This window comes from Neofelis nebulosa, chromosome 9 (genome assembly GCF_028018385.1).
Source record: "Neofelis nebulosa isolate mNeoNeb1 chromosome 9, mNeoNeb1.pri, whole genome shotgun sequence".
In the NCBI taxonomy this organism is placed as follows: Eukaryota; Metazoa; Chordata; class Mammalia; order Carnivora; family Felidae; genus Neofelis; species Neofelis nebulosa.
Window position 1 is genome coordinate 91,582,539 of NC_080790.1, and position 26,861 is coordinate 91,609,399.

Here is a 26,861-nt window from a genome sequence, read left to right on the forward strand (position 1 = left end):
TGTTAATACATTCTGAATACTAGACCCTGATCAGATTTATGATTTACAAATATTTTCTCCCATTTTGCCTTTTCACTTTCTTCATAATGTCCTTTGATGACACAAGTTTTAACTCTCGTCCAATTTATCTATTTTTCTTTTTATTGGTTGTGCTTTTGATGTCATTTCTAAGAATCTATTGCTAAATCATGAAGATTTGCCTATATACTTCTAAGGGTGTTATGGTTTTAGCTCTTACATTTAGGTCTTTGATCCATTTTGACTTAATTTTTATATGGAGTATCAGGTAGGGATCCAGCTTCATTCATTTGCATGTGGACATCCAACTGTTCTAGCAGTATTTATCAAAAATAATATTTTTTCTCTATTGAGTTATTTTGGTACACTTTCTTAAAAAAAAAAAAAGCAATTTGACTATATAGGCCACCAAAAGCACAGGTGACAAAAACAAAAACAAAACAAAAAAAAACTGGACTTCATGAAAGTTAAAACTTTTCTGCATCAAAGGACACTGTCAACAAAGTGAAAAGACAACCTGAGAAAAAATATTAGCAATGCTAATCACATATCTGACAGGGGATTAATATCCAGAATAGAAAATTCCCAAAACTCAACAATAACAATAAAAACAAACAACTCAATTCAGAAATGGGCAAAGGACTTAAACAGACATTTCTCCAGAGAAGATATTTAGATGGCCAGCCAATAAGCACATGAAAAGATGCTCAACATCACTCATCATTAGGGAAATAATGGTTTTTTTTCTTTTTCTTTAAATTTTAGTTAGTTAACATACAGTACAATATTGGTTTCAGGAGTACAATTCAGTGATTCATCACTTACATACAACACAGTAGGGAAATAACGTTAATTAAAACCACAAGAGAGGGGCGCCTGGGTGGCTCAGTCGGTTGAGCGTCCGACTTCAGCTCAGGTCACGATCTCACGGTCCGTGAGTTCGAGCCCCGCGTCGGGCTCTGGGCTGATGGCCCAGAGCCTGGAGCCTGCTTCCGGTTCTGTGTCTCCCTCTCTCTCTGCCCCTCCCCCGTTCATGCTCTGTCTCTCTCTGTCTCAAAAATAAATTAAAAAAAAAAAAAAAAAACGTTAAAAAAAAAAAAAAACCACAAGAGATACTATCTCCCATATATTAGAATGGCTACTATCAAAAAAAAAAAAAAAAGGAAAATAACAAGTGTTCAAGTGTTGGTGAGGATGTGAAAGAACTGGAACTCTTGTGCACTGCTGGTGGGAAAGTAAAATGGTTTCACCACTGTGGGAAACAGTATGATGGTCCCTCAAAAAGTTAAACATAGAATTACCATATGATCCAGAAATTCCACTTCTAGGTATATACCAAAAAGAATTGAAAGTAGGGTCTTGAAGAGATATTTGTACATTCATGTTCATAAAAGTATTATTCACAGTAGCTAAAAGGCAAAGCAATCCAAGTGTCTATAGACCAATGAATGGATGAACAAAATGTAGTACATACATACAATGGAATATTATTTGTAGATCCTTAAAAAGGAGATTCTGACATATGCTCCAACATGGATGAATCTTGAAGATATTAAGCCAGTCATAAAAAGACAAATATTGTATGATTTTGCTTATATGAAGTACCTAGAATATCAAATTCATAGAAACAGAAAGTAGAATGGTAGTTGTCAGCAGCTTGAAGGAGAGAATGGGGAGTTAGTGTTTAATGGATATAGAGGTTCAGTTTTGTAAGATGGAAAGAGTTCTAGAGATGGATGGTGGTAATCATGGCACAGTATAAATGCAATTTATATTATGTGTATTTTACCACAATTTCAAAATAATTGGGGGAAAATCAGTTGGTTATAAATGTGAGGGTTTATTTCTGGACTCTCAATTCTATTCCATTGTTCTATATGTCTATCCTTATGCCAGTACCACACTGTCTTGATCACTGTAGCTTCATAGTGAGTTTTGAAATTTGGAAGTGTGAGTCCTTCACACTTTGTTCTTCTTTCAAAAAAAAAAAAGTTTATTTATTTATTTTGAGAAATAGAGCATGCGTGGGAGGGGCACAGAGAGAGGGAAAGAGAGAATCCCAAGCAGGTTCCACACTGTTCTTTTTCAAGCATGTTTTAATGATTTCTGGTCTGGGGGCACCTGGATGGCTCTGTCAGTTAAGTGTCTGACTCTTGATTTTGGCTCAGAGATCTCACAATCATGAGATCAAGCCCTGCTTTGGGCTCTGTGCTGAGTGTGAGCCTGCTTGGGATTCTCCTTCTGCCCCTTTCCACTCACCTGCTCTCTATAAATACATACATACATACATACATACATACATACATACATACATTCATACATACATACATACATACATACATACATACATACATACTGATTTCTGGTCTGTGCATTTCCATCTGGATTTTAGGATCAGTTTGTCAATCTCTGCAAAGAAGACAACTGGAACTTTAGTGGGGGATTGCAATAAGTCTGTAGATCAATTTGGGGAGTACTGCCATCTTAAGATTCCAAGTCATGGATGGACATGAAATGTCTTTTCATTTTTAGGTCCCCTTTTATTTCTTTCAACAATGTTTTATAATTTTTACAACATAACTCTGCATCTCTTTTGGAAATTAATTCCTAAGTATTTCATTATTTTTGATGCTATTTTAAGTGGAATAATTTTCTTAATTTCATTTTCAGATCATTCATTGCAGTTACATAAAAATTCGGTTGATTTCTGCATATTGATCTTATATCTATAAATTTGCCGAACTCATTCAGTTGTACTAATATATTTTTGTTTCATCTGCTCAAAGAGATACCTTTCCTTCTTCCTTTCCAATCTAGATGCCTCTTATTTTGTTTTCTTTTCTAAATACCCCAGCTAGACCTGTCAGTATTATGTTGAGTAGAACTGGTGAGAGTAAAATCCTTGGGACAAAGCAGCAGGTTAAACACAAGCTGGGAACACCATCAGTCCAATAGAGACTGCAGGACACTCTATAGGACAAACCATTTCAACAAATAAACTGGAAGGCAGAAGAATAAAAAAAGAGAAGCCTATAGATTAATAGAGACTTAAGAGACATATCAAACAAATGCAGCTAAGTTTCTGAATATACTGCTTAAAAAATTATAAGGCATTATGCTAAGTGAAATAAGTCATACAGAGAAAGACAGATACCATATGTTTTCACTCTTATGTGGATCCTGAGAAACTTAACAGAAAACCATGGCAGGGTGGGAAGGGGAAAAAAAAATTAGAGAGGGAGGGAGGCAAACCATAAGAGACTCTTAAAAACTGAGAATAAACTGAGGGTTGATGGGGGATAGGATGGAGGGGAAAGTGGGTGATGGGCACTGAGGAGGGCACCTGTTGGGTTGAGCACTGGGTGTTATATGGAAACCAATTTGACAAATTTCATATTAAAAAAATTATCAGGCAGTCAACAAGTTTGTCAACTGCCTGAAAATGATGGTCAATATCTTAGGGGTCATAGCGGTATGACCCTATCTTTACAGACACCTGTTGAAATGGCAATAAGTGAAATATGCTGTTTGATATTAGCTTAAATAATCTGGGAGTAGCAAGGGATGTGAGGGAAATGAGAAGTCATGAGTAGGTCTTGATGACAGGTGGAACCCAGTGATAGGTATGTGGAAGGAGTTCTTCATAGCAGTCACTCAATATTTGTACATATTTTAGATTTTCTATGATAAAAAAAATATTTAAATGTGCCCTTGATGGCAGTCAGGAGGGAGCTGCTTCTGTTGAAGTTCTAGTTTTTAGTGTAATCTGCTCCCTGGAACTAATTTCCAGCCCTGTATGATACAGGTGGTGTGTTTCACTTTTCATATTATATTATAAATAGGGGAGGGGTCTGGGGGAGGAGGCCCACCCAAGCACTGCATCATCATCTGATTCCCACTCAAAGCATGTGGCACCCCACTTTATGAATAGAAGGGCCCAACAACCATGTACCTAGAGACAGTAAAGCTTTGATCATCATGAAAACCTTTCAAATACAAGATTAATTAAAACTTAGAAATACCACTTTTAAGAAAAAGATGTACAACATTTAAAAAGATATATGCTACCCTTCATTTTCTAACTCCCTATAATTAACATGTTATTTGTGTAATTGATTATAGAGATGGCATAATTATGGCATAAACGTTCCCTCAAATCTTTACTATCTGTAAGAATATATATAAAGAGAATGTTTTGAAAACTAAAACACTTCCTATAACAATAAATTCCACTGAAGACCTAGACTTTACATGTTTTGTGGTCCTTACATACGCATTCTGATGTTCATATTCAGTAAACAGAATTCAAATGACAAATTTGAAGGATAACCTCTTTTTTAGATAATTTTTTTCATTCTAATTCCAGTATAATTAACATACGGTGTAATAGTTTCAGGTGTACAATATAGTCATTCAACAATTCCATATATCACCTGGTGCTCATCACAACAACTGCACTCCTTAATCCTCATCAACCTATTTCACCCATCTCCCAACCCACCTCCCCTCTGGAAACCAGTTTGTTCTCTACAGGTAAGACTCTGTTTCTTGGCTTCTCTCTCTCTCTCTTTTCCCTTTTGCTTGTTTCTTAAATTCCACATATGAGTGAAATCATATGGTATTTGTATTTCTCTGACTGACTTATTTTACCAAGCATCAATAACCTCTAGCTCCCCCCATGTTGTTGCAAATGGCAAGATTATTTTTTATGGCTGAATAATATTCCATTGTATATATACAATTTCACCTCTTCTTTATCCATTCATCTATTGATGGACACTTAGACTGCTTCCATAATTTGGTTATTATAAATAATGTTGCTATACACATAGGGGTACATATATCCCTTTGAATTAGTGGTTTTGTATTTTTGGGGTAAATACCCAGTAATGTGATTGCTGGATCATAGCATAGTTCTATTTTTAATTTTTTGAGGAAGTTCCACACTGTTTTCAAGAGAGGCTGCACCAGTTTGCATTCCCACCAACAGTGCAAGAGGGTCCTTTTTCTTAGTATCCTCACCAATACCTGTTGTTTCTTGTATTTTTTATTTTAGCCTTTCTGACAGGTGTGAGGTGATATCTCATATAGTTTTGATTTGCATTTCCCTGATAATGAGTAATGTTGAGCATCTTTTCATATGTCTGTTAACCATCTGATATCTTTGGAGAAATGTCTGTTCATTTCTTCTGTGTGCATTTCTAAATTGGATTATTTTGGGGGGGTGTTTAGTTGTAGAAGATCTTTATATATTTTGGATACTAACCCTTTACAGGATAGGTCATTTGCAAATATCTTCTCCCATTCTATAGATTGCCTTATAGTTTTGTTGATTGCTTCCTTCACTGTGCAGAAGCTTTTTTATTTTGATGTAGTCCCAATGGTTTATTTTTGCTTTTATTTCCCTTGCCTCAGGAGACCTATCTAGAAAAATGTTGCTACGACCAATATTAAAAACTTTACTGCCTAGAACTCTCTTCTAGGATTTTTGTGGTTTCAGGCCACACATCTAGGTCTTTAATCTATTTTGAATTTATTTTTGTGTATGGTGTAAGAAAGTGGTCCATTTCATTCTTTTGTATATAGTAGACCAATTTTCCCAACACCATTTGTTGAGACTGTCTTTTTCTCATTTGATATTCTTTCCTGCCTTGTCAAAGATTAATCAACCATATAGTTGTGCATTCATTTATGGGGTTTCTATTCTGTTCTATTAATCTATGTTTCTATTTTTGTGCCAGTACCATACTGTTTTGATCACTACAGCTTTATAACATGGTTTGAAGTCCAGAATTGTGATGCCTCCAGCTTTGCTTTTCTTTTTCAAAGTTGCTTTGGCAATTCGGGGTCTTTAGTAGTTCATATAAATTTTAGGATTGTTTGTTCTAGCTCTGTGAAAAATGTTGTCAGTATTTTGATAGGGTTTGCATTAAATGTGTAGATTGCTTTGGGTAGTATAAACATTTTAACAATATCTGTTCTTCCAATCCATGAACACAGAATGCCTTTCCATTTCTTTGTGTCATCTTCAATTTCTTTCATCAAAAAAAGTGTTTTCTAGTTTTCAGAGTACAAGCCTTTCACCTATTTGGTTAGATTTATTCCTAGGTATCTTATTATTTTGGGAGCAATTGTAAATGGGATTGTTTTCCTAATTTCTCTTTCTGCTGTTTCATTATTAGTGCATAGAAATGCAACAGATTTCTGTACACTGATTTTGTGTCTTGTGATTTTCCTGCGGTGCCTGGGCGGCTCAGTCAATTGAGCATCCAACTTTGGCTCAGGTCATGATCTCATAGTTTGTGGGTTCAAGCCCCACGTCGGGTTCTGTGCTGACAGCTCGGAGCCTGGAGCCTGCTTTGGATTCTGTGTCTCATTCTCTCTCTGCCCCTCCCCAACTTGTGCTCTGTCTCTGTCTCTCAAAAATTAATAAAAATGTAAAAAAAAATTAAAAAAAAGTGTTTTAAAGTTTTCAGAGTACAAGTCTTTCACCTCTTTGGTTAGATTTATTCCTAGGTATCTTATTATTTTGGAGGCAATTGTAAATGGGATTGTTTTTCTAATTTCTCTTTCTGCTGTTTCATTATTAGTGCATAGAAATGCAACAGATTTCTGTACGCTTGATTTTGTGTCTTGTGACTTTCCTGAATTCATTTATCAGGTCTAGTAGTTTTTTGGTGGAGTCTTTAAGGTTTTCTATATAGAGTATCATGTCATCTGCAAATAGTAAAAGTTTTACTTGTTCCTTACCAATCTGGATGCCTTTTATTTTGCTAACAGCTGTGACTAGGACTTCCATCACCATGTTGAATAAAAGTGATGACAGTGGACATCCTTGTCTTGTTCCTGGTCTTGGGGGTGGCAGGGAGGAAGCTTTCAGTTTTTCCCCATTGAAGATGACGTTCACTGCGGATTTTCATATATGGCCTTTATTATGTTGAAGTATGTTCCCTCTAACCTTACTTTGCTGAGGGTTTTTATCATGATCAGATGTTGTGCTTTGTTTTTTTTAATTAAAAAAAATTTTTTTAACGGTTTTTATTTTTGGGAGACAGAGAGAGACAGTGCGAGCGGGGGAGGGGTAGAGAGAGTGAGGGAGACACAGCATTGTTCAGGGCTCAATGTGGGGCTCAAACTCACAAGCCATGAGATCATGACCTGAGCCTAAGTCAGGCTCTTAACCGACTGAGCCACCCAGGCACCCCTGTACTTTGTTTTTATCGTGCTCATATGTTGTTCTTTGAAAAATGCTTTTTCTGCATCTACTGAAAGGATCATATGGTTTTTAATGCTTTCTCTACTGATGTGATATCTCACGTTGACTGATCTGTGCATTTTGAACTTGTGTTCTGGGAATACCACTTGACCGTGGTGAATGATTTTTTTTTTTTAATGTAGTATTGGACTCTGCTAGTATTTTTTTTGATGATTTTTGCATCTGTGTTCATCAGGGATACTGGCCTATAGTTCTCTTTTTATGTGGTGTCTTTATCTAGTTTGGGTATCAGGGTAATGCTGGCCTCATAGAGTAAATATGGAAGTTTTCCTTCCTCTCTATTTTTTGGAAAAGTTTGAGAAGAATAGGTATTAACTCTTCTTTAAATGTTAGGTAGAATTTGCCTGTGAAGGTATATGGTCCTGAGCTTTTGTTTGTTGGGAGTTTTTTGATTACTGATTTGATTTCTTTGCTGGTAATCGATCTATTCAAAATTTCTATTTCTTCCTGCTTTAGTTTTGGTGGATTATATGTTTGTAGGAATTTATCCATTTCTTCTAGGTTGTCCAGTTTGTGGGCATATAGTGTTTCATAATATTCTCTTACAATTGTTTGTATATCTGTGGCATTGGTTGTTATTTCTCCTCTTTCATTTGAAATTTTATTTATTTGAATCCTTTCTCTTATTTTTTGATAAGTCTGGCTAGATGTTTATCTATTTTGTTGATCTTTTCAAAGAATAAGCTGCTGGTTTCATTTATCTGTTCTGGTTTTTTAGTTTCTATATAATTTATTTCTGCTCTAATCTTTATTATTTCCTTCCTTGTGCCGGTTTTGGGTTTTGTTTGTTCTTCTTTTTCTAGCTGTTTTAGGTGCAAGGTTAGGTTTTTTTTTTTTGTTTTGTTTTGTTTTCGTTTTTGATTTTTCTTGCTTCTTGAGGTAGGCCTATATTGTTATAAACCTCCTCTTAGAACCACTTTTGCTATATCCCAAAAGTTTTAGACATTGTGTTTTAATTTTCATGTACTTTTATTTCCATGTACTTTTGGATTTCTTATTTGATTTCTTTGTTAACCCACTCATTGTTCAGCAGCATGTTATCTACCCTCAAAGTACTTGTGGTTTCCAGATTTTTTTTCTTATGATTTTTAGTTTCATAGTGTGGTATCAACACTACAAAAAGATGCATGGTATGACTTCAATCCTTTTGAATTTGTTGAGGTTTGTTTTGTAGCTTAATATGTGATCTACTCTGGAGAATGTTCTATGTGCACTTGAAAAGAATGTGCATTCTGCTGTTGTAATATGGAATATTCTAAATATATCTGTTAAATCCACCTGGTCCTATGTGTCATTGAAAGCCATAGTTTCCTTATTGAATTTCTGTTTGGATGATCTATCCATCAATGTAACAGGGGTATTAAAGTCCTCCACTATTACTATATTATTACCAAACAGTTCCTTTGTGTTTATTATAACAATTTTATGTATTTGGGTTCCTCCATGTTGGGTACATAAATATTTAAATTATATATTCTTATTGGATTGCCCCCTTTATTATTATATAGTGCCCTTCTTGGTCTCTTGTCACATTCTTTGCTTTGAAATCTATTTTGTCCGAAACAAATATTGCTTCTCCAGCTTCTTCTGACATCTATTTGCATGATAAATGTTCCTCCATCCCTCACTTTCAATCTGTAGGTGTGTTTAGGTTTAAAATGAGTCTCTTATAGGCAGCATATAGACTGGTCTTTTTTTTTTTTTTTTTTTTTAATCCATTCTGACACCCTATGTCTTTTGATTGGAACATTTAGTCCATTTACATTCAAAATCATTACTGATAGATATGTATTCATTGCCATGTTATTACTTATTTTCTGGTTGTTTCTGAAGTTTTTCTCTGACCCTTCTCTTTCTTTCATGGCTTGTTGGTTTTCTTTAGTGATGTATTTGGATTTCTTGCTCTTTATTCTTTGCATATTTGTTAGTGGTTTTTGATTTGTGGTTACCATTAGGTTTATATATACCATCTTCTGCATGTAGCAGTCTATATTAAGTTGATGGTTGTTTAAGTGTCAACCAATTGTTTACTCCTCTCTTCCCTATGTTTTAGGTATGGATTGCTTTTGTTGAGTCTGTTGGGGGTACTCTGGGCTTCCTGGATCTGGACATTGTTTCCTTCCCCAGATTAGGGAAGTTTTCAGCCATTACTTCCTCAACTAAATTTGCTGCCCCCTTGTCTATCTCTTCTGGGATCCCTATAATGTTATTGTTTGATGGAGTCATTTGTTCTAAGTCATTAATTCCTTCCTCTGCGTTTTCCAGCCTGCTGTCCATTCCATCAAGTGTGTTTCTCATTTCTCCTATTGAACACTTTATCTTTCTTATCTCAGTGTTGATCATCTCACCAATGCCTTCCATTCTTTTCTGAAGTCCAACAAGTATCTGGACTTTAAATTCTCTATCAGGTATGTTATTTATGTCTCTCTTGCTTAGATCTCCAGCTGTGGCCTTATCTTGTTCTTTCATTTGGGATAAATTTCTCTGTCTTCTCATTTTAAGTCTCTATGCCTATTTCTGTATGTTGGGAAAGTCAGCTACATGTCCTATTCTTGAGAGTAATGGCTTTATGAAAAAGAGGTCCTGTAGTGTCCTTCAGTGTAGTGTCCCCTATTCCCCAAAACCTGATGCTTCAGGGAGTGTCTCCAATGTGTGCAGTGTGTGCTCAACTATTGTGTTCTGGCTGCTTTATCCTTTAGGCCAATCATCTGCAGAAGCCGTCTTTGTCTGTTGCAGGCAATGTTTAATCCCTGGCCTGAATGTGGCAACTTTTGACTAGGTGTGCTCTGGTCAGCTTGTGAAATGAGACCTGTCTCCACCACTGCTGAAACCAAGGCCCCTCAAAACTCTCACAATGGGAGACATGGTGTAAGTAGGGGTTTGAGCCAGTCTTCTGGGGGGAAGGGACCTGCCACCCCGGGACTGAGGCAAGCATGACTGGGAGGGGCAGTTCCACCAGGGTGCTGGGGGCATGACTTTGTGAAAGCAAGTTACTTAGGGAGTGATGGCACTATGCTGGTTCCCGCAAGTGGCCCTGTGCTTATACTGATGGGTAGGGGAGAGAAGCGGTGCCTGTCAGTTCCTTTGTTCTCAGAGGGGTCTCTGTAAATGCTGCCTCTCTAGAACACACTCCAAAATGAGCAAACACCCTTCCCACTGTGTGTTCCAGGTCCTCTCCAGATTGTTGTTTCCACACAGTATGTCTAAAGGTATTTGTCTGCCTTTTCTCCAAGAGCAATCCAATGCCTCTGGGTTCTATCCCAGCCCAGCCTGTTGAACTTTAAAATTCCAGCCTTTAAGGGGTGCCTGGGTGGCTCAGTTAGTTAAGCATCCTATTCTTGGTTTGGCTCAAGTCATGATCTCACAGTTCATGAGTTCAAGCTCTGTGTCAGGCTCTATGTCGGGCTCTACACTGACAGTGCAGAGCCTGCTTGGGATTATCTCTCTCCCTCTTCTTTGCTCCACCACTCAAGAAAATCAATTAAAAAAACAAAACAAACAAAAAAAAAAAAAACCCTCCAGCCTTTAAGCCCCACTGGTCACAAGAAGTCATGAAATTGAATCTCTCTCACTTTCCAAGTCAACTGCTATGGAGATTTATCTATCCCATGCACTCCCCTGTGTGCTAGTCTATCTCTTGCCCTTCTCTGCAACAGTGGCTCCCTCCCCCACCACAGTGAGCACAATCTGATCCATTTCTTTCCCAAACTATGTCTCCGTACTTCCTACCTTCTTCGATGTGGCCTCTTTTCTCCCTTTAGTTGTGGAGTTTGTTGTGTCATTCTTCAGGACGATTTCTGGAGTACTTAGGATGGTTTGATAGTTTTCTAGTTGTGTTTGTGGGACGAGGCAAGCCTAGGGTCCTCCTACTCCAACATCATCTTCCCTTCCAGTCTCTTCTTAGATAATTTTGAGCATACAATTTCCATTTTGGGGAGTCCAATCTTTTTCCAAATTTTTATTGTACCATGCCTGAGACCCATGTGAGGTCCCCACCATGCTGCTAACAACAGGGCCCCCAGAGTGCCTCCCACCCTAAACTGAACCAAAGCAAAGGCAGTGGAAGGTGCTGGGGGAGGGAAGACTCTGGTGAAGACCCTGCTATGTACGTGCAGAAGGGCAGAAGTGCTACATATTCACACCCTAGAAATTGTACACTGAGTGTCCAGTATAGGAGGAAGATGGGTGTCCAGGGAGGTGGGTAGAGAGCAGAAAACAGACAGGATGGATTCCAGCTCTGCTCTAAAACCACAAATGAACTGTGTACGGAGTTAGCCTCCAAGTGAATAAGTGTTAAGACCCCTTAAGCAAAGACAGTTTTTATTCCGACTGGGGAGAAGGGGCAATTTTATACCTAGAGAGTAAGATGAGCACAAAAAGTTGCCTGGGGTGGTAGAGGGGCCCAGAGGTGGGTTACTAGTTCAGTAAGGCAAGAATGAAATGGACAATACCAAGCACTTCTGCCCTGGGGTAAATCTGCCCCTGGGGCGGGTGTGAGGAGTACAATGGCTCCTAGAAGCCTTGAAACCTTAGCACCACAATGAAAAGCCATGTTTGCTCTCCCATGTATTAGTTTCCCATCCAATCCTTACTTTTTCCCCTTGAGAAAGAGTGTCACCCACCAACCTATTCTCCCCCATGTAGGACAGACTATGTCATAAGTCACTACCAGCCCCAGATGGCAGCAAATCTCAACATCAATGCTCACCTCTGTGGGGCCTGGATTAAAACTCAGTGTGCTGCAAGAGGCTACCCACCAGCCCAGACCCAAAGCACTGTACCTGATAAATGGCTTCATCACAAGCATTCTGAAGGCCCAGGTTCACCATTGTGTTCTGCAGTGTGCGGCCCATGTAGAATTCCAGGGAAAGATAATAGATGCGCTGAGGAGACAAAAGAAAGAATCTTAGATTTCTTTTCCATCCTGACACATGAGGAAGATTAGGGTGTTGGGCAGATTCGTAAGGGCACCTACTTAAGGGTCTCATTTAGGCTACCCACAATCCCCCCTAAATGGGCTCACTCCCTTTGCCGAGTCTTGGCCAAACTCAGCTTTCCAAAGGCAGCCTACCCGGGACCCTTCTATAGCAAAACTGCTCATTGCCCTTCTGGATATAAGCTGGCCTCCCTAGATGGGAGGAGGCAGGGCAGGGCAGTGGTAGGGAACAAGGCTCCCAGAATGGATAGAGCCAGCTCTGAACTTAGCTTGGCCTCTTCCCCACCATGAGCCCTTGAGCAAGTGACCTCTTCAAATCTCTAACACAGGATAAAACAACTTGGGGGGGGGGGGCGTGCGGGGGGGGGGGGATATTTTCAAGTATTAACAGCTTTTAACACCCATGTTAAGTACTCGGCAAACACCACACAGTCAACACAACTGGATGGATGGATGGATGGATGGATGGATGGATGGATGGATGAATGGACGGACACAAGTCAGGAAAGTTTCTGCTGCCTATTGGCTGGCTCTGGGGGATTGGAATATGCGACTTTCTATGTAAACAAAGAGGATGACCACCCACACTCACTGGGAGCTGAGTTGGGTTCTAAGCCCTTCCCATGCATGGTACCATTTACTCCTCACAAACCACCCAGTGGGGCCACTGGGTGGCAGTGGCAGAGCCACAATCTGGCCCTCAGAGTCTTGCTTTTATACAGGACTCCATGCTGCTTCCTGCCATCAAAAGTAAGGTCTGGAAAAATAAATGGGGAAGAAGGGAGAAATATTCCTCACAGATAAATTCCAATGAATGCATGCAGATGGAACGAGCGAAACAGAAAATCAGCATGAGAACAGCGCAGTGTAATTGCTGCAGACAACGGCCACAGCTGAACTCTGAAGCCAGTTGGCACAGCTTTACTATCTGCACAGCCTCTAATATCTCCCCCAAAGTATATACTCATTACCATGTGGTTTTAACAAATGTCAAAAAATTCTCTGATATTCTTCACTCCAGCAGGTGGTGCTAAATCCCCTCCCCCTTGAGGGTGAGTTGGCTGAGGTGAGTCTGGGAGGGAACCTGTAACTTCACAGGGGAAGAACCTGCTGACACCACATTCCCCTGGTGACAAGGTTAACATCACCAGTGATGGGTTGTGATGATGCGCTGTGATGAGAAGGGGGCTCCATGGCTTGAGGTATTCTTTCTAAGCTCGATAACCCACACTAATTTGGAGAAAACCTTGGATGGGCACCAACTAAGGGTTGTTTTATGAACTCCCTGGCCAGTATTCATCAGATTATCCAATGTTGTGAAAGATGAGGAAAGACCAACCACCATCGCCAATGGGAGGAGATTAAGGAGACATAATAACTAGAGAGCCCTGGATTTGGTCCAGGGACAGACAATATTAGAGGAAAAACTGGTCAAAAATGTGAAGAAAGTGCTGACCAGTGCTAGCTTACTTTGATAACTGTGTTGTGGTCATGCAAGATACTAATATTAGGGGAAACTGAGGGAGGGCTACATGGTACTCCACACTATGTTTGTAGCCCCCTGCAAATCTAATGTTGCTCCTAAAGGAAAAGTTAAAAAAACAAAACCAAGCCTTGAAAAAGGGTGTGTCGTGAGTGTGTGCATATGCATAATGATGAGAATGTGTGTCTTGGATTCAGATGTGAGTCCATGGAGAAGTACTGACTGTACTATGGTTTTATCTTTCCTGCAGGTTAAAATGTTCAAAATACAATTAAAAAAATCAATTTCCCTACCGTTGCAGAATGCAGAGAGAGAATTCACTTTCCACAGACTGCAGAGAGGGCTTGTCAGGGCTTTACTGGAATGCCCACATAGGGTGACCTGCCTGAGTGGCTTTGAGACCCACGTTCCATGCAGTGACTCTCTTAAAGTGTCTTTTTTATACTACGTTTAGATTTCTGACCAGCAGCTGACTAGAAACCTTTTGAAAAAACTCTGTGGCCATGGGCCATCCACCTCCTGTTTCAGCAGTGTTGCTCTCTGGGCTTTTATAGCTGCATTTATACCATTACTTCACATTTTACTCCTCAGGACCATAAAACAGCCATAGAGGATGAGCCAGGAAGAAAGGGGTTCCACATTTGCAAAATATACAGGCAAAGGAACTAAGATAATGGAGAGACATCCCATGTCAGTGGATTGCAAGGCTTAACAGTGTTAAGATGGCAAAACTTCCAAAATGGATCAACATATTCAACACAATCCCAGTCAGAATTCCAGCTGCTTCCTTGCAGATTGACAAACTAATTCATTAGGTGGATTAGGTGGATCCATCAGACGGAAATGTGAGGGATCTGGACGAGTCAAAACAATCTTGAAAAAGAAGGACAAAGTTGGAGGACTCACACTTCCTAATCTCAAACCTTATTACAAAACTATAGTCAGCAAGACTGTGTGATACTGGCAGAAGTATGGACACACAGAGCAATGAAATATAGGGTACAAAAATCAACCCTCAAATTTATGGTCAACTGGTATTCAACAAGCGTGCCCAGATCATTTAGTCAGAAGAACAATCTCTTTAACAAATGGTGCTGGGACAACTGGATATCCACATGCAAAAGAATAAAGCTGGACCTCTACCTCACACCACATACAAACATTAATTCAAAGAACATCAAAGATCTAAATGCAAGAGTCAAAACCATACAACTTTAAGAAGAAAACAGAAGTAAATCTTCATGACCTTGGATTAGGCAATGGTTTCTTTTGTATGACATCAAAAGCTCAAGTAAGAAAAAAACATAAATTAGACTTCATTGAAGTTAAAAACTTTTGATAACATGGAGAAAATTAAAAGATAACCCGTAGAATGGGAGAGAATATTTGCTAATCATATAATTGATGAGAGAAGCTGTATGTAGAACACACGTACAACTTAATAATAAAAAGACAAGTTGGGCGGGGGTGGGGGGGGCGCCTGGGTGGCTCAGTCAGTTAAGCTTCCAACTTCAGCTCAGGTCACAATCTCATGGTTTGTGAGTTGGAGCCCCACATTGGGCTCTGTGCTGACAGCTCAGAGCCTGGAGTCTGCTTGCAATTCTGTGTCCCCTCTCTCTCTGCTCCTCCCCCACTTGCACTCTTTCTCTCTCTCAAAAATAAATAAACATTAAAAAAAAAAAAAGACAAGGTGGTTGAGCAAAGGATCTGAACAGACATTTTGGTAAAGAAAATACACAATGCCAACAGGCACATGAAAAGATGCCCAACATCACCCTCATCAGGGAAATGCAAATCAAAAGCACAGTGAAATATCAATTCCCACCCACTATAGGATGGCTATAATCAAAAAGTTATCAGATGAAAACAAATGTTAGAAAAAATTTGAAAAAAATCAGAGTCTTCATACATGGGGTATGAAGGGTGGGCTGTAAAATGGTGCAGTGGCTTTGGAAATCAGTCTGGTAGGTCCTCAAAAAGTTAAAAGGGATTAGCATGTGGTCCAGCAGTTCTCCTCCAAGGCATGTATCCAGAAGAAACAAAACCTATGTCTATGCAAAAACTTGTATGTCAGAGGACAGAAACTACTCAAATGCTCATCAATTGGTGAATGAATAAATAAAATGTGGTATATTCATATCATGGAATATTATTCAGCCATAAAAAGGAATCAAGTACCAATACATGCTACAACAAACAAGAACCTACAAAGCATTACACTAAATGAAAGGAGCCAGTCACAAAGGACCATATATTGTATCATTCCATTTATAAAATATAGGGAAACTTAAAGAAACAGAGAGTAGATTTATGGTTCCCTAATAAGTAGGGAGGGGTATAGGAAGTTTACAGTGGGTGACAGCTAAAAGCTGTGGTGTTTCTTTCTGGAGTAATGAAAATGTTCTAAAATTGACTGTGGTGACCATGGCCCAACTCTGTTGACTATACCAAAGCCAATGAATTGTGCACTTCTAATGGGTGAATTGCATACTATTTGAATTTTATCTTAAAGCTGTTACCAAAAAATATAAAATAGTAAAAATAATGCACAAAATTTTATAAATGTTGTACATTAAGTAGAATACTTGCAGTTGTAAAGATGGTGGAACAAAAATGCCTCTGCCCACTTCTCCCGAAAACTCACTGATGGAAAGTCAGGATAGGTAGAACTAAATTGGAAAACTGACCCTTGTACATCTTCACCACCAAGCTGCAGGGTGGGGACAGGGTGATTGTTCACTGCTGGTCTCTGCTTTTCTGAAGTCGAGGAAAGGATAAAGTACTTTACACTCATATGCACGCATGCACACACACACACATGCACACCTACAGATGCACATACTTGTGTGCACAGCCATACCTGTGTGCGCTTACATGCACTTACACACATGCAATCACACCTGTACACAATTCATTAATTTGCACATGTGCACTCACATGCACACACTCACATGCGTGTACACACACAGACACATGCACACACTCATAAATCTGGGACCCAAGGAAGAGCTGCTCACTCCAGGCTGCACACACCAGGCCCTTGCCCCATTATCCAGCTGCAAACAGCTGGTTCAGGAAGAATTCCTTCTACTCAAGGAGATGGAACTCAGGATCTACATCCTGAAATCTAAAACAGGAAAAAAGAACAGGAAACAAAAGGGGTAAAGAACACTAGCATTTACCATGGAGCAAATACAATTTGTTAATACAGACTAATCTGAGACATCAAGAAACACCAATAAAGTAACAAAAGAACCGCACCAGGCACAGGAAAGTAAAATAAAAAAGAGATAAAACTACTACAGAAATGGAGGCACCACTGAATGCAAAACAAAGGGAAAGATGGAAATAAAAACCTGGCTGGAAAAGCGGACAAAATGGAGGAAAAGCATGAAAAGGATTGGAGAGGAAAATATCCATATGGAAGACAAAGAATAGCTAACATCAGCAAAATTAGCGTCCCTGAGAAAAGAAACTGAATAAAACATTAAAAACATTTTTAGGGTGCCTGAGTGGCTCAGTCATTTAAGCATCAGACTTCAGGTCTGGTCATGATCTCACAGTTTGTGAGTTGGAGCCCCCCATCTTGGGACACTGCTTGGAGGACTCTCTCTCTCTCAAAATAAATAAATAAACTTAAAAAAAAAAAAAACATGTTTTTCAGTATATAACTGAAGAAAACTTTCTATACATAAATCGATGCATACATACATACAAAGAACATACATACATACTAATAAAATCCATGGCAAGTTCAGTCTTTGACAGACTTTTCTTTTTCAATCATTTGAATGTATGGCTTCTCAGTTACTGCCCAGATTCCAATGCCCTTTAAATCACAAACATGGCAGCACAGTGAGTGAATCTACAGCCACTCTGAGTACAGCTGCTGTCACTACTGCTCATGGCCCATTGCTTCTTCCCGGACGCTATTTACTCTGCACTTGAACTGAGTTATTGTCATATGGGGTTTCCATAGCGCTATGCTGCCCCTCCCTCCACACAGGGCTTAGTAACCACTGAGAACACACTGAGCCCAACAAAATCCAGCTGTATGAGAAGAGTGAGTGAAGGTTCCAAGCACAATCATGCCCTTTTCCTATGTACACAAGAAGGCTCACTTCTCCCCCACATACCTACTTCTGGGGTTCTCCCTGGAGAGGTTTTATGACAAGTTGGAAACTCAGGAATATGATCACAATGTTTTCATGTTGCCTTTAACTGGAACTATGTATTTTTAAAGCTGTAGTTTGATCTCTGCTAAAGTTTCTAATTTTTAACTAGCACTATGAAAAGAGCTTGACTATCTTTGTTTGTGTAAGGCATAAAATGTTGGACCTTGTCTTAAGATCTTTCAGTCTTGGGGCACCTGGGTGGCTCAGCTGGTTAAGCATCTGACTTTGACTCAGGTCACAATCTCACAGTTCATGAATTTGAGTCCTGCATTGGGTGAGTGCAAACCTCACTTTGGGCTCAGCACTCTCTATTCCTCTCTCTCTCTCTCTCTCTCTCTGCCCCTCATGGTATTCTCTCTCTCTCTCTCTCTGCCCCTCCCTCACTCACACACACTCTGTCTCTCATAAATAAATAAATAAATAAATAAATAGGTTACAAAATGATATTTAAAAACAAAAAAAAAGATCTTCCAGTCTTTAATTTTCCTTCCAAGTTGAGCACAGATGTCAAGGGCTCAGCAGCTTATTTAATTCTGCTAATAGTTCCAGGCAGCCTCCCAATGCACCTCTGCATACGAGGGGAGCAGAAGTGGCGGCATCAGGGCTCCCTTGGACAGCACCCACCCAAAGACTGGCCATGGCCGGCTCTAGGTTAGGCACTGCTGCACACCCACCCAGCCAGAGCCCTGCACTCTGGCCTTTGTCTGTTGTTGCTATCTGTGTGATTTGTTCCAAGAATTTTTATAGTTTCCTCAAATGTGTTGAATTTGTTTTCCTCAGTTTCCTTAAGATGGTTCAGAGTAAAACTAAACTGAAGAAGGCTTGCCAGAGGGGCCGCCCAAGGAGATGCACACACTTTTGAACCATGCACGCTGGGGTCCAATCCTGGTTCCTGGCCTGGCCAGCAGGGTGGCCTGGATCCCTTCACCTCTCTGAGAAATACCATGTCTAGTTTGGGGTTTAACACAGGGCTAGCTGTGGACTCAGGCAATGTTGGTCCCCTTGCTGGGCCAGATTTTCAGGGAGAGTGATGGAACCTAATTAACAGGGTGGCAATTCTGGACTGAACCAACTGAGGGCACAGGATTGGTGCAAGAAAAAGCACAGGGGGCTCACCAGCAAAGGGCCAGCTCCTCAGTGTCCCCAAACTCTGCTGCTACTGCAGGCCCAAGGCCAACCCAGGCTTTGCCCAGTCTCTTTCCATCCCTCTCACCCCACCCCCGGCCTCTCCCACCACCATCTGTGCAACTGTGGACAGGGTCTCCCAAATCAAGGAACTCTGGCCAAAGAACCTGACACTCCCCTCCTTCAGCATGAGAGCAACAAGGACCCCTTAAACCCTCTACAGCAGTTCTGGGGGCCTGTGGCCTGGGGTGTGAACCGGGCTGCTGACCTTTCTTGTATGGTCCCTTCTTGCAATATGACTGTTACACATGTTAAGAGGCTTAGAGGCAGCCTTAAATTTTTTTAATTGGGTTTACTACATGCAAAGTCTACACCAAAAGCATCACAGAAAAGCACAAAAGAAGCTCCTTCCTCAAAATGAAGAGATGAAAAGATGACCAACGCAAATACACAACATAGTAGTCTTCTCCTAAGACATCTTAGGAGTTAAGGAACTCAAATTGTGGAGCTGGAGCTTAAAAGCAACAGGTAGAGCCTCATTTTGCTCTTTATACAATGGAGATTCATGAACAGAACTGGACTTTCAGAGACCTCCAATTTCTCTTTCCTCTCCAAAAAGGCTATTTAGAGTCTTTGTTTAACAGAAAGTGAACACTCTGCAGGAAAAGGAAAGAAAGAACTCCAGCACTCAGGGCAACAAAACACAGACTGATGCAACTGTTTTCATCAAGAGAAGAACCTGTTTCTACAGGTGGATCTGGCCAGTGACGTGTCATCCTGTGCCCAGGAAAAGGCAGCAACACTCCCCCTGTCTATCAGATTCTGTGTTATGTCTTAACGTGCCAGCCATCTCGCTGTGACTGAGCAGGCACAGTGACGCCCACAGACTACCAGCTCCCTGCCAGACAGACCTGGCCTGGACAGGACACAGGAACAGAGACCACTGGCCCAACATAAGGCCAGTTCTGGTGAGCTCCCCAGCCTCGCCAAAGGCACCAGGGCAGCCCTGCCCTTGCCAGCCTAGTGAGGTACTGCTAGGGGGCATCAGCCTTCTCACCTGCTAGACAGCCGAGGCTCCTCCTTGTCTTCACTGGTCATCCTGCTTCACACCCATTCTGCTGTGTCTGAGGGGCTTTTTGGAGGGTCGCACCGACAACAGCTTTATGAAACCACTACTATGTTCGCCGTAAGGATGCTGAACACTTTCTACCACATCTCTTATACTCCCAACCTATGGAGCCACACTCAAGCATGTTCTTTTAGAATTAAGTGACAGGGAAATTTGGCTTCTGGTGAGAAACTGGCAGAAATTTCATGGATCACGGATTTCCTTTTTTACTTTAGGTACTGGTACCTAGGACTAGAACACAGGCCTGTTTGCTCAAAGTCAATTTGGAAAATGTAAAATATAATAAAATAATAGAGTTTGAGAACTTATAGGGATCACAGAGATCAGTCAGCTCTGCAGGGAACAAATTTATTTTGCACTCCATGATATAACTTTTTTTATAATCCTCTGCCTCCTGCCTTCCATGCTGTTAAGCTCTACAAAATGTCTCCTCACTCCCATCCCCGAGCCAATCACAGAAGTCTTATCACACTGCCAGAGAAGCCAGAGCCTAATCAATTTATGTTAAGTGACCTGGACTGTGTCAAAGTATATTTATAACTAGTGTGGTACTAGTAAGCATTTTCACCCCGAGCTTCTTTCACCTTTCATTTTAAATGATGTTTCATGGCCAAGAAGACACTCAGCTAGAACTGAAATCACATATAATTCCTAATCCCAGAGATCCTGTCAAAGGAGTTAACCAAACTCTTCTGTGATCTGATTACCTTGCTAACTTTGTGTTCATGCCTCTTCCCTTTACCATGTCCTAAGAACACCATTCTGTATAAGGTAGAAGACAAGCCAGCTATTATCTGTTGATTACTTGTTTCATGTCTCAGAATGTGCAGGTTTCTAAATGGCTTAAAGCTCTGGTCTGTTTAATGAAAAATTAGGTATAATCCGAAAAGACATAAAGCTCTCTCAATTTTCTTATTTGTATTTCTTATTAGTCGGGCAACTGGCAGAGCTACATGAGATCTGCAGGTGACAGCACCATGTCAATGTGCATGTCCTGGGTTTAATTGTTCAGTGTTTGTCTAAGAGAGTCTCCCTGATTTTTGGAAGTACACACTCAAATTTTTAAGGGTAAAGGAGCATCAAGTCTGCAATTTACTTTCAAACGGTTCAGAGAAAAATGTACTAATATGTATAGAAAGGGACAAATGTGTTAAAATGTTTAATGCTTGGGGAATCTGCATGAAGAATGGGAATTTATTGTATTATTCCTGCAACATTTAAAAGTCTGAAGTCATATAAAATACAATTTTGTAAAAACTCATTTAAAAAGGGCTGGGGGGCACCTGGAGGTTGAGTCAGTTAAGCATACGACTTCAGCTCAGGTCATGATCTCACAGTTCATGAGTTCAAGTCCTGCATCAGGCTCTGCACTGATAGCTTGAAGCCTGGAGGTTGTGCTTCAGATTCTGTGTCAGCCTCTCTCTCTGCCCCTCACCCACTCACACTTTATCTCTCTCTCAAAAATAGATAAACATTGGGAGAAAAAAAAAAAGGCTAGGATTCAAATGCAAGGTCAGTTATGATTATTTCATAAAAATACAAAGGGTCCCTGCAGCCTCCATGGCACCTGGGTATTAGAGATCTCCAGAGAAACAGAATCAACAGGATATGTATATACAGATTTATTTTAGGAACTGGCTCACACAGTTGTGGAGGTCTGAGACTAAAATCTCATGATTTTCAGGCTGGCAAGCTGGAGATACAAGGAAGAGTTGCGTTTGGAGTCCCAAAGCAGTCTGCTGGCATAATCCCTTCCCGCTGAGGAGGGATGATGTGGGGGGTGGGGTAATCAGTCTTTGTTCTATTAAGGTCTTAACTGACTGGAGGCCCACCCACATTGTGGAGGGTGATCTGCTTCACTCAAAGTTCACTAATTTAAATGTTAATCTCGTCTAAAAAACACCTTCACAGAAACATCTAGAATAGTATTTGATCAAATATCTGGGCACTGTGGCCCAGCCAAGTTGATGCAGTAAATAAACCATCACAGCCCTTGAGAGGCCAAACTGTCTACTATGAAAAATCATGGCTCACACTCTGAGAGGCTCCTTAATCTCATAAAGTGATGGTTTAACCTTACCTTCCACTCGTGGAGCTGTCAGGTTAATCAGCAACACAAAACATCTGTCCCTTGTCAAGCTTCTAGCCAGGGAAAATAATTGAGCTATCTGGTGTCAGGGAAGTTTGCCCATGGCATACAAGGTCAATTTCACAAGTGGAAACATATCAAAACTCGGTGTGTTAAAAAGACTCCGGTGGCTGGTCTCACCACTAATTAAAACAAAATCTTGTAAGTCGGGGCTGTGGGCAGACAAGGCTGCAAAAACACTGCTCTAGATCTTCTTCCTTTAACTCCAGGGTCCAGCCAAACAGTAAGATTAATTGTATTCATTATGATTATCTTATTTGAAATATTTAAGACTGCAGTTTGGGCCCCATGGTGGTAGTGGTGCACTATTATTTTCCTTAATCTATTGTGGCTATGCCATGAGTTTACGGGAAAGAGCCATAGTAAACAGACTATCCCATCCATTATAGGGATGCAGTAGGCCAGCTGTCCACATTGTGTATTATCCACTTTAAAGTCCCACAGAAGATATCTCACACCTGCCCATTCTAGAAGTTATCACAGAGATCCCATGACTCCCATAAGTAGACATGAGCTGCCATTTGCTCTGGTTGCCAGAACTTATGTCTGCACTTTGTGTCCTGACATCGTCCTTGAATGCAACCTGTTTCCCTACCCTTATTCCCTGGCCCCAACTTTCTCTTTGAGGTCTTCAATTAATCTGAACCTTCTGTGTCATGCCTTGCTTAGGCATTCTTCAATTCTTTTTGGATAGAGATGGAATGTCAGCATAAAATGGAAACATTTTATAAGCAAACACAAAGCCACAACTTTTTAGAATGGCAAGGAACCTCAGAAATGAACTACCTTCCTCCACCCCTGTCATTTTTAAGATGAAAATACTGAGGCCAAGAAAGGTTAAGAAATCCAGCCAAGTCCAAGGTCTTATAAACTGCATAGTAAAGCTAGGACTAAAAGGAGCTTGGACTCATATGAGCCATCCCTCACTATCCATCTCTTCTCTCTTTTTTTTTTTTCTTTCCATCCATCTCTTTTCTATTCCTGAATTCAGAGTGGAGTTCCAGCTCTGGAGTTTTATCCCAGACTCCTGACCTTGCCATCACTTCAGAGAATCCTTGAACCATCTTTAGAACTAAGTGCTACCTCCTGCCAAACACCAACCTCTCAATTTTAGGGGGTTTTTTGGTTTTTTTTTTTTTTTTACTTGATTTGCCAGGCCGGTTGCCTGAAAAATCTTTCCCTGAGCATTTGAGTTTCATTTGTTTCTGCTATTACCAAAAACAGAAGGCCAAAAGGGGTTCTGAAACAAGAGGTACAGCATGATACTATTTTTGTAATAAAAACAGCGTTTCTACCAAGGTAGAAAAAAAGATGTAGAATACAAATGTTTATAGCATTTATCATGTTTTTACTAGGTGTTGTGATTACAGTTAATTTTTTCCTTCTGGCTTTTCTGTTTTCCAATTTTTCTTCCAATAATCATACGAACTTCCATAATTGTTTGAAAGACAAAAAATTAAGTAAAAGCACGCTAATGTATTAAATATAGATCATCTGGCTCCCCCAGTCAGAATGCAGTGGGACAAATCCCTGAGGTCATCCCCAAGCTGGGGTGAAGCTCTGCAGGATTTTTATTGGGAGCCTACCTCCTGTCAGGCTCGGACCCTTGTGGGGCTTGTTTCTGGTCCATTACAAGCAAAATAACACTTCTGCAGAAAAAGGAGAGAAGCTTATTTTTCAACACGAATTAGCCAGACTGAAACATTTAAATTCCAATTTTCCATTTTAAAATGGCCTTCCTACCCAGAACAGGCAAACAACTTTCCACTTACACGGTGTGGTTTGTAAAGAAATTTTCTCTAGACAGAAAACTTTCCGCCTGTAGCCACCACAGCAGGCAATCAAAACTCAGACCTCTCAATGACGATCAGGAAAGCAGTTTTGTTAGAGGTATTAATTCTGTTCAGGAAAGGTCATTTCCATAATCCCTGAGCCCATCACTGTCCTTTTCAGGATCTAATTATACATAAACACTCTAAGAGGAATCCCAAGGTGTTGAGGTGTGTTCTGGTCCAGGGAAATGTCCTTGAATGTGCATGCAAAGCTGTACCCTTGTCATCTACTTACACTGACAACAACACTGATGTTGCAAATCAGAGCTCTGCCATCAGCAGGGAATTCTGGGGGAGCCACAGCCTCTTGGCCAATTTCCCTGGCAAAGACATCCTAAGCCCTTGTTCTAAAAACCTGTTTTAGCCACTTGGTGCCACTTCTATGTTGTCTTGCATACTAAATGTGAAGCAGCCTCGCTGGTATTCTAACAACTCTGTCCTTGTTACCATCTCTGTTTTAGAAAAAAGAGTGCTCCACAGTAAGTATGGAAAAGCAATGATCTCACTCTTAACAACTATTAAATATTTTTTAATGCCTCATGAAAATACTCTAAAATAATATCAACAAAGCAACTATACAGTGCCTATATGGATACTGCAAAACAAATCTTTGCAAACTGGTTTCAGGCCTGCAAGTGTATCCTTTCTTCAGGAGTCATTCTACATTAGTATAGAAAGGACAAAATTCTCTGTGGTCAAGAGCAAGTAAAAACACCCAAACAAACTGGCAGCAGGTGGATGGCCAAGACTATGACAGGCCTATCCAACTACCAATGATACTTACTAACTTGGAAAGCTGTTGAAAAAGTTACAAATGTCAATGAATGAAACAGAAAAATCACAAAGTTGTATATGCAATATACTTTTTAAAATGTGTACCTATATTTAAGAATAGAAAATGATCTGAAAGGACATACACCTTCATTTTAATATGGTTGAGAGTAATGGAGTCACATCAGTGACTTTTCTTTTGTGTATTTAGTATTTTTCTGCCATAAGCATAGATTTCTGCAAAATATGAAAAGTAACAACCTCCGTGATTACTTAATCTCCATGAACTTTAACCCAACAATGTTCTTCAAGAGAGGTGTGGAAACCCCAAAGACAGAGACTTCTTTGAGGGCTTCTTCTGAGCTCCTGACCCCTGCTTTAGCAGGCATCCTCAATGATTTTCTTCCGATCAATGCCTAGCCAAAAAAAAAAGCCCAAAATCCCCTGCAGATGACTGAGCTCACCCCCTTCCAACACAAAACTGCCCAGGCCCGGTTCCAGTCTCCTTTTCTCTCACACTCTGCTGCAAAAAAAATCCCCAAAAGGTGGGGGGCGGAGTCAGGGGAGGAGGAAGCACCGACTCTGCAGTCATCACAGAAGCACACGGCTAGAAACAGGCTGGAAAATTCCGCCAGGACTCCAGGGCTCAGGAGACGGCGGGGAACAGGAGACCCCTGCAAGACCGAGCTCCTTGCGCAAAAGGACTGTGGACTGGGGCCTAAACAGAGGAAGAGGAGGCTAGGCGCCCCGGGGCCCCGAGTGTAGACAATACCCTACACTGTCTGCCGTAGAGGACAGCCCGGATCCGCTTTGCGCCCGGGGTGGTAGGGTGGTAAGTACTGGGCCAGGTCTGTGTAAAGCTGGCTGACCGCCCCAGGGGAAGGCGGTGGGGGAGACGTGACCCCAGCCAAAGCTATTCTCACCGGCGTGGACCACCGATGGGCTGCGGGTGCACACAGAGGGTGGCCGTGCTCAATTTAAAGACACTCCGCAAACACAGGCCCTACGTGCGTCTTTCTGGGAGAGGTGCATCGCTCTGCTGTCTCTTCCCAGGGGCCCGTGTCTGGAGAGGCCCGGCACAAGGGCTGCCCTTTTCCGGGGTGGGGCAGCAGGCACGGCAGGACGAGCGCAGTGACCCTGGGCAGGCGACCCCAGCCTCCCTCGGGCCGCCTCACCTTGGGGTCGCGCTCGTAGTAGTGCTGCTGCGTGCGGATCCAGCGGCCCACCAGGTGGTCGCGCACCGTGTGAGCCAGCGCGAAGAAGTAGTCGCGGGGCGTGGCCACATTGCGGTCCTTGACCAGTGTGAAGTGCAGGTGCCGATTGAAGCTCTTCCGCACCTCGGCCACGTCTCCCAGCCCCGCAATGCCGCGCACACTGATTTGCTTCCGCTTTTCGCTGTCAGTCAGCGGCTTCGCCATCGCGCGGTCAGAGGAGGAGGAAGACGAGAGGCACAGCAGGGAAGACAACGCCAACACCGAGGATGCTGCGGCGGCTCTGGCGCCCGTCACTGCGGCGCCGCACGGCTGGCACGGGCCGCGCCTGCGCGCTGCGTCGGGGCGGGAACTCCTGAGAGGAGGGGCGGGGCCGCGGGGGGGAAGGGCCGGTCTTCGGGGGCGGGGCCTCCGAGAGACGGGGGGCGGTCTCCGGGGACGGGGCCTCCGGAGAGGTAGGGCAGGGCAGCAGGCAAAGGCTTTAAGTCCTGGACGTTGGCAGGGGCGTGCCTTTTTGTAGGTGTGGAAGATGAAGTGACCTGCCCAGGCCAACCAATAGCGGGGGCCTGTCCCCAAGATAGCCAAGCCCAGCCTGGGGGGACGCGAGTGAAGGAGCAGGAGGACTCGGGAGTCGGAACCTCTGTCCTGCTTGCCTCTCTCTGCCCCCCAGGGTCATGAGGGGGTCTCTGCCATCGCAACTTTGCAGATTTCTGGGCCCGGCGTCCCTCGCCCAGTCAGAGTTACCGGCTACCCCAG

The 26,861-nt window shown here is 41.6% G+C and overlaps 1 protein-coding gene across 1 annotated transcript in view; it reads right to left on the reverse strand.

The window, feature by feature from the left end:
• The window catches only part of PYGB (glycogen phosphorylase B), a 59,315-nt gene extending 32,875 nt beyond the window's left edge, over positions 1–26,440 (reverse strand). Inside the window, exons 1-2 of the mRNA XM_058684669.1 lie at positions 26,070–26,440; positions 12,076–12,177 (exon numbers count right to left, since the gene is read on the reverse strand). Of these exons, the coding sequence (XP_058540652.1) occupies positions 12,076–12,177; positions 26,070–26,312 (345 nt within the window). The 5' untranslated portion in view covers positions 26,313–26,440. The remainder of the gene's footprint in view (positions 1–12,075; positions 12,178–26,069) is intronic.
• Between the last annotated feature and the right edge of the window lie 421 nt (positions 26,441–26,861).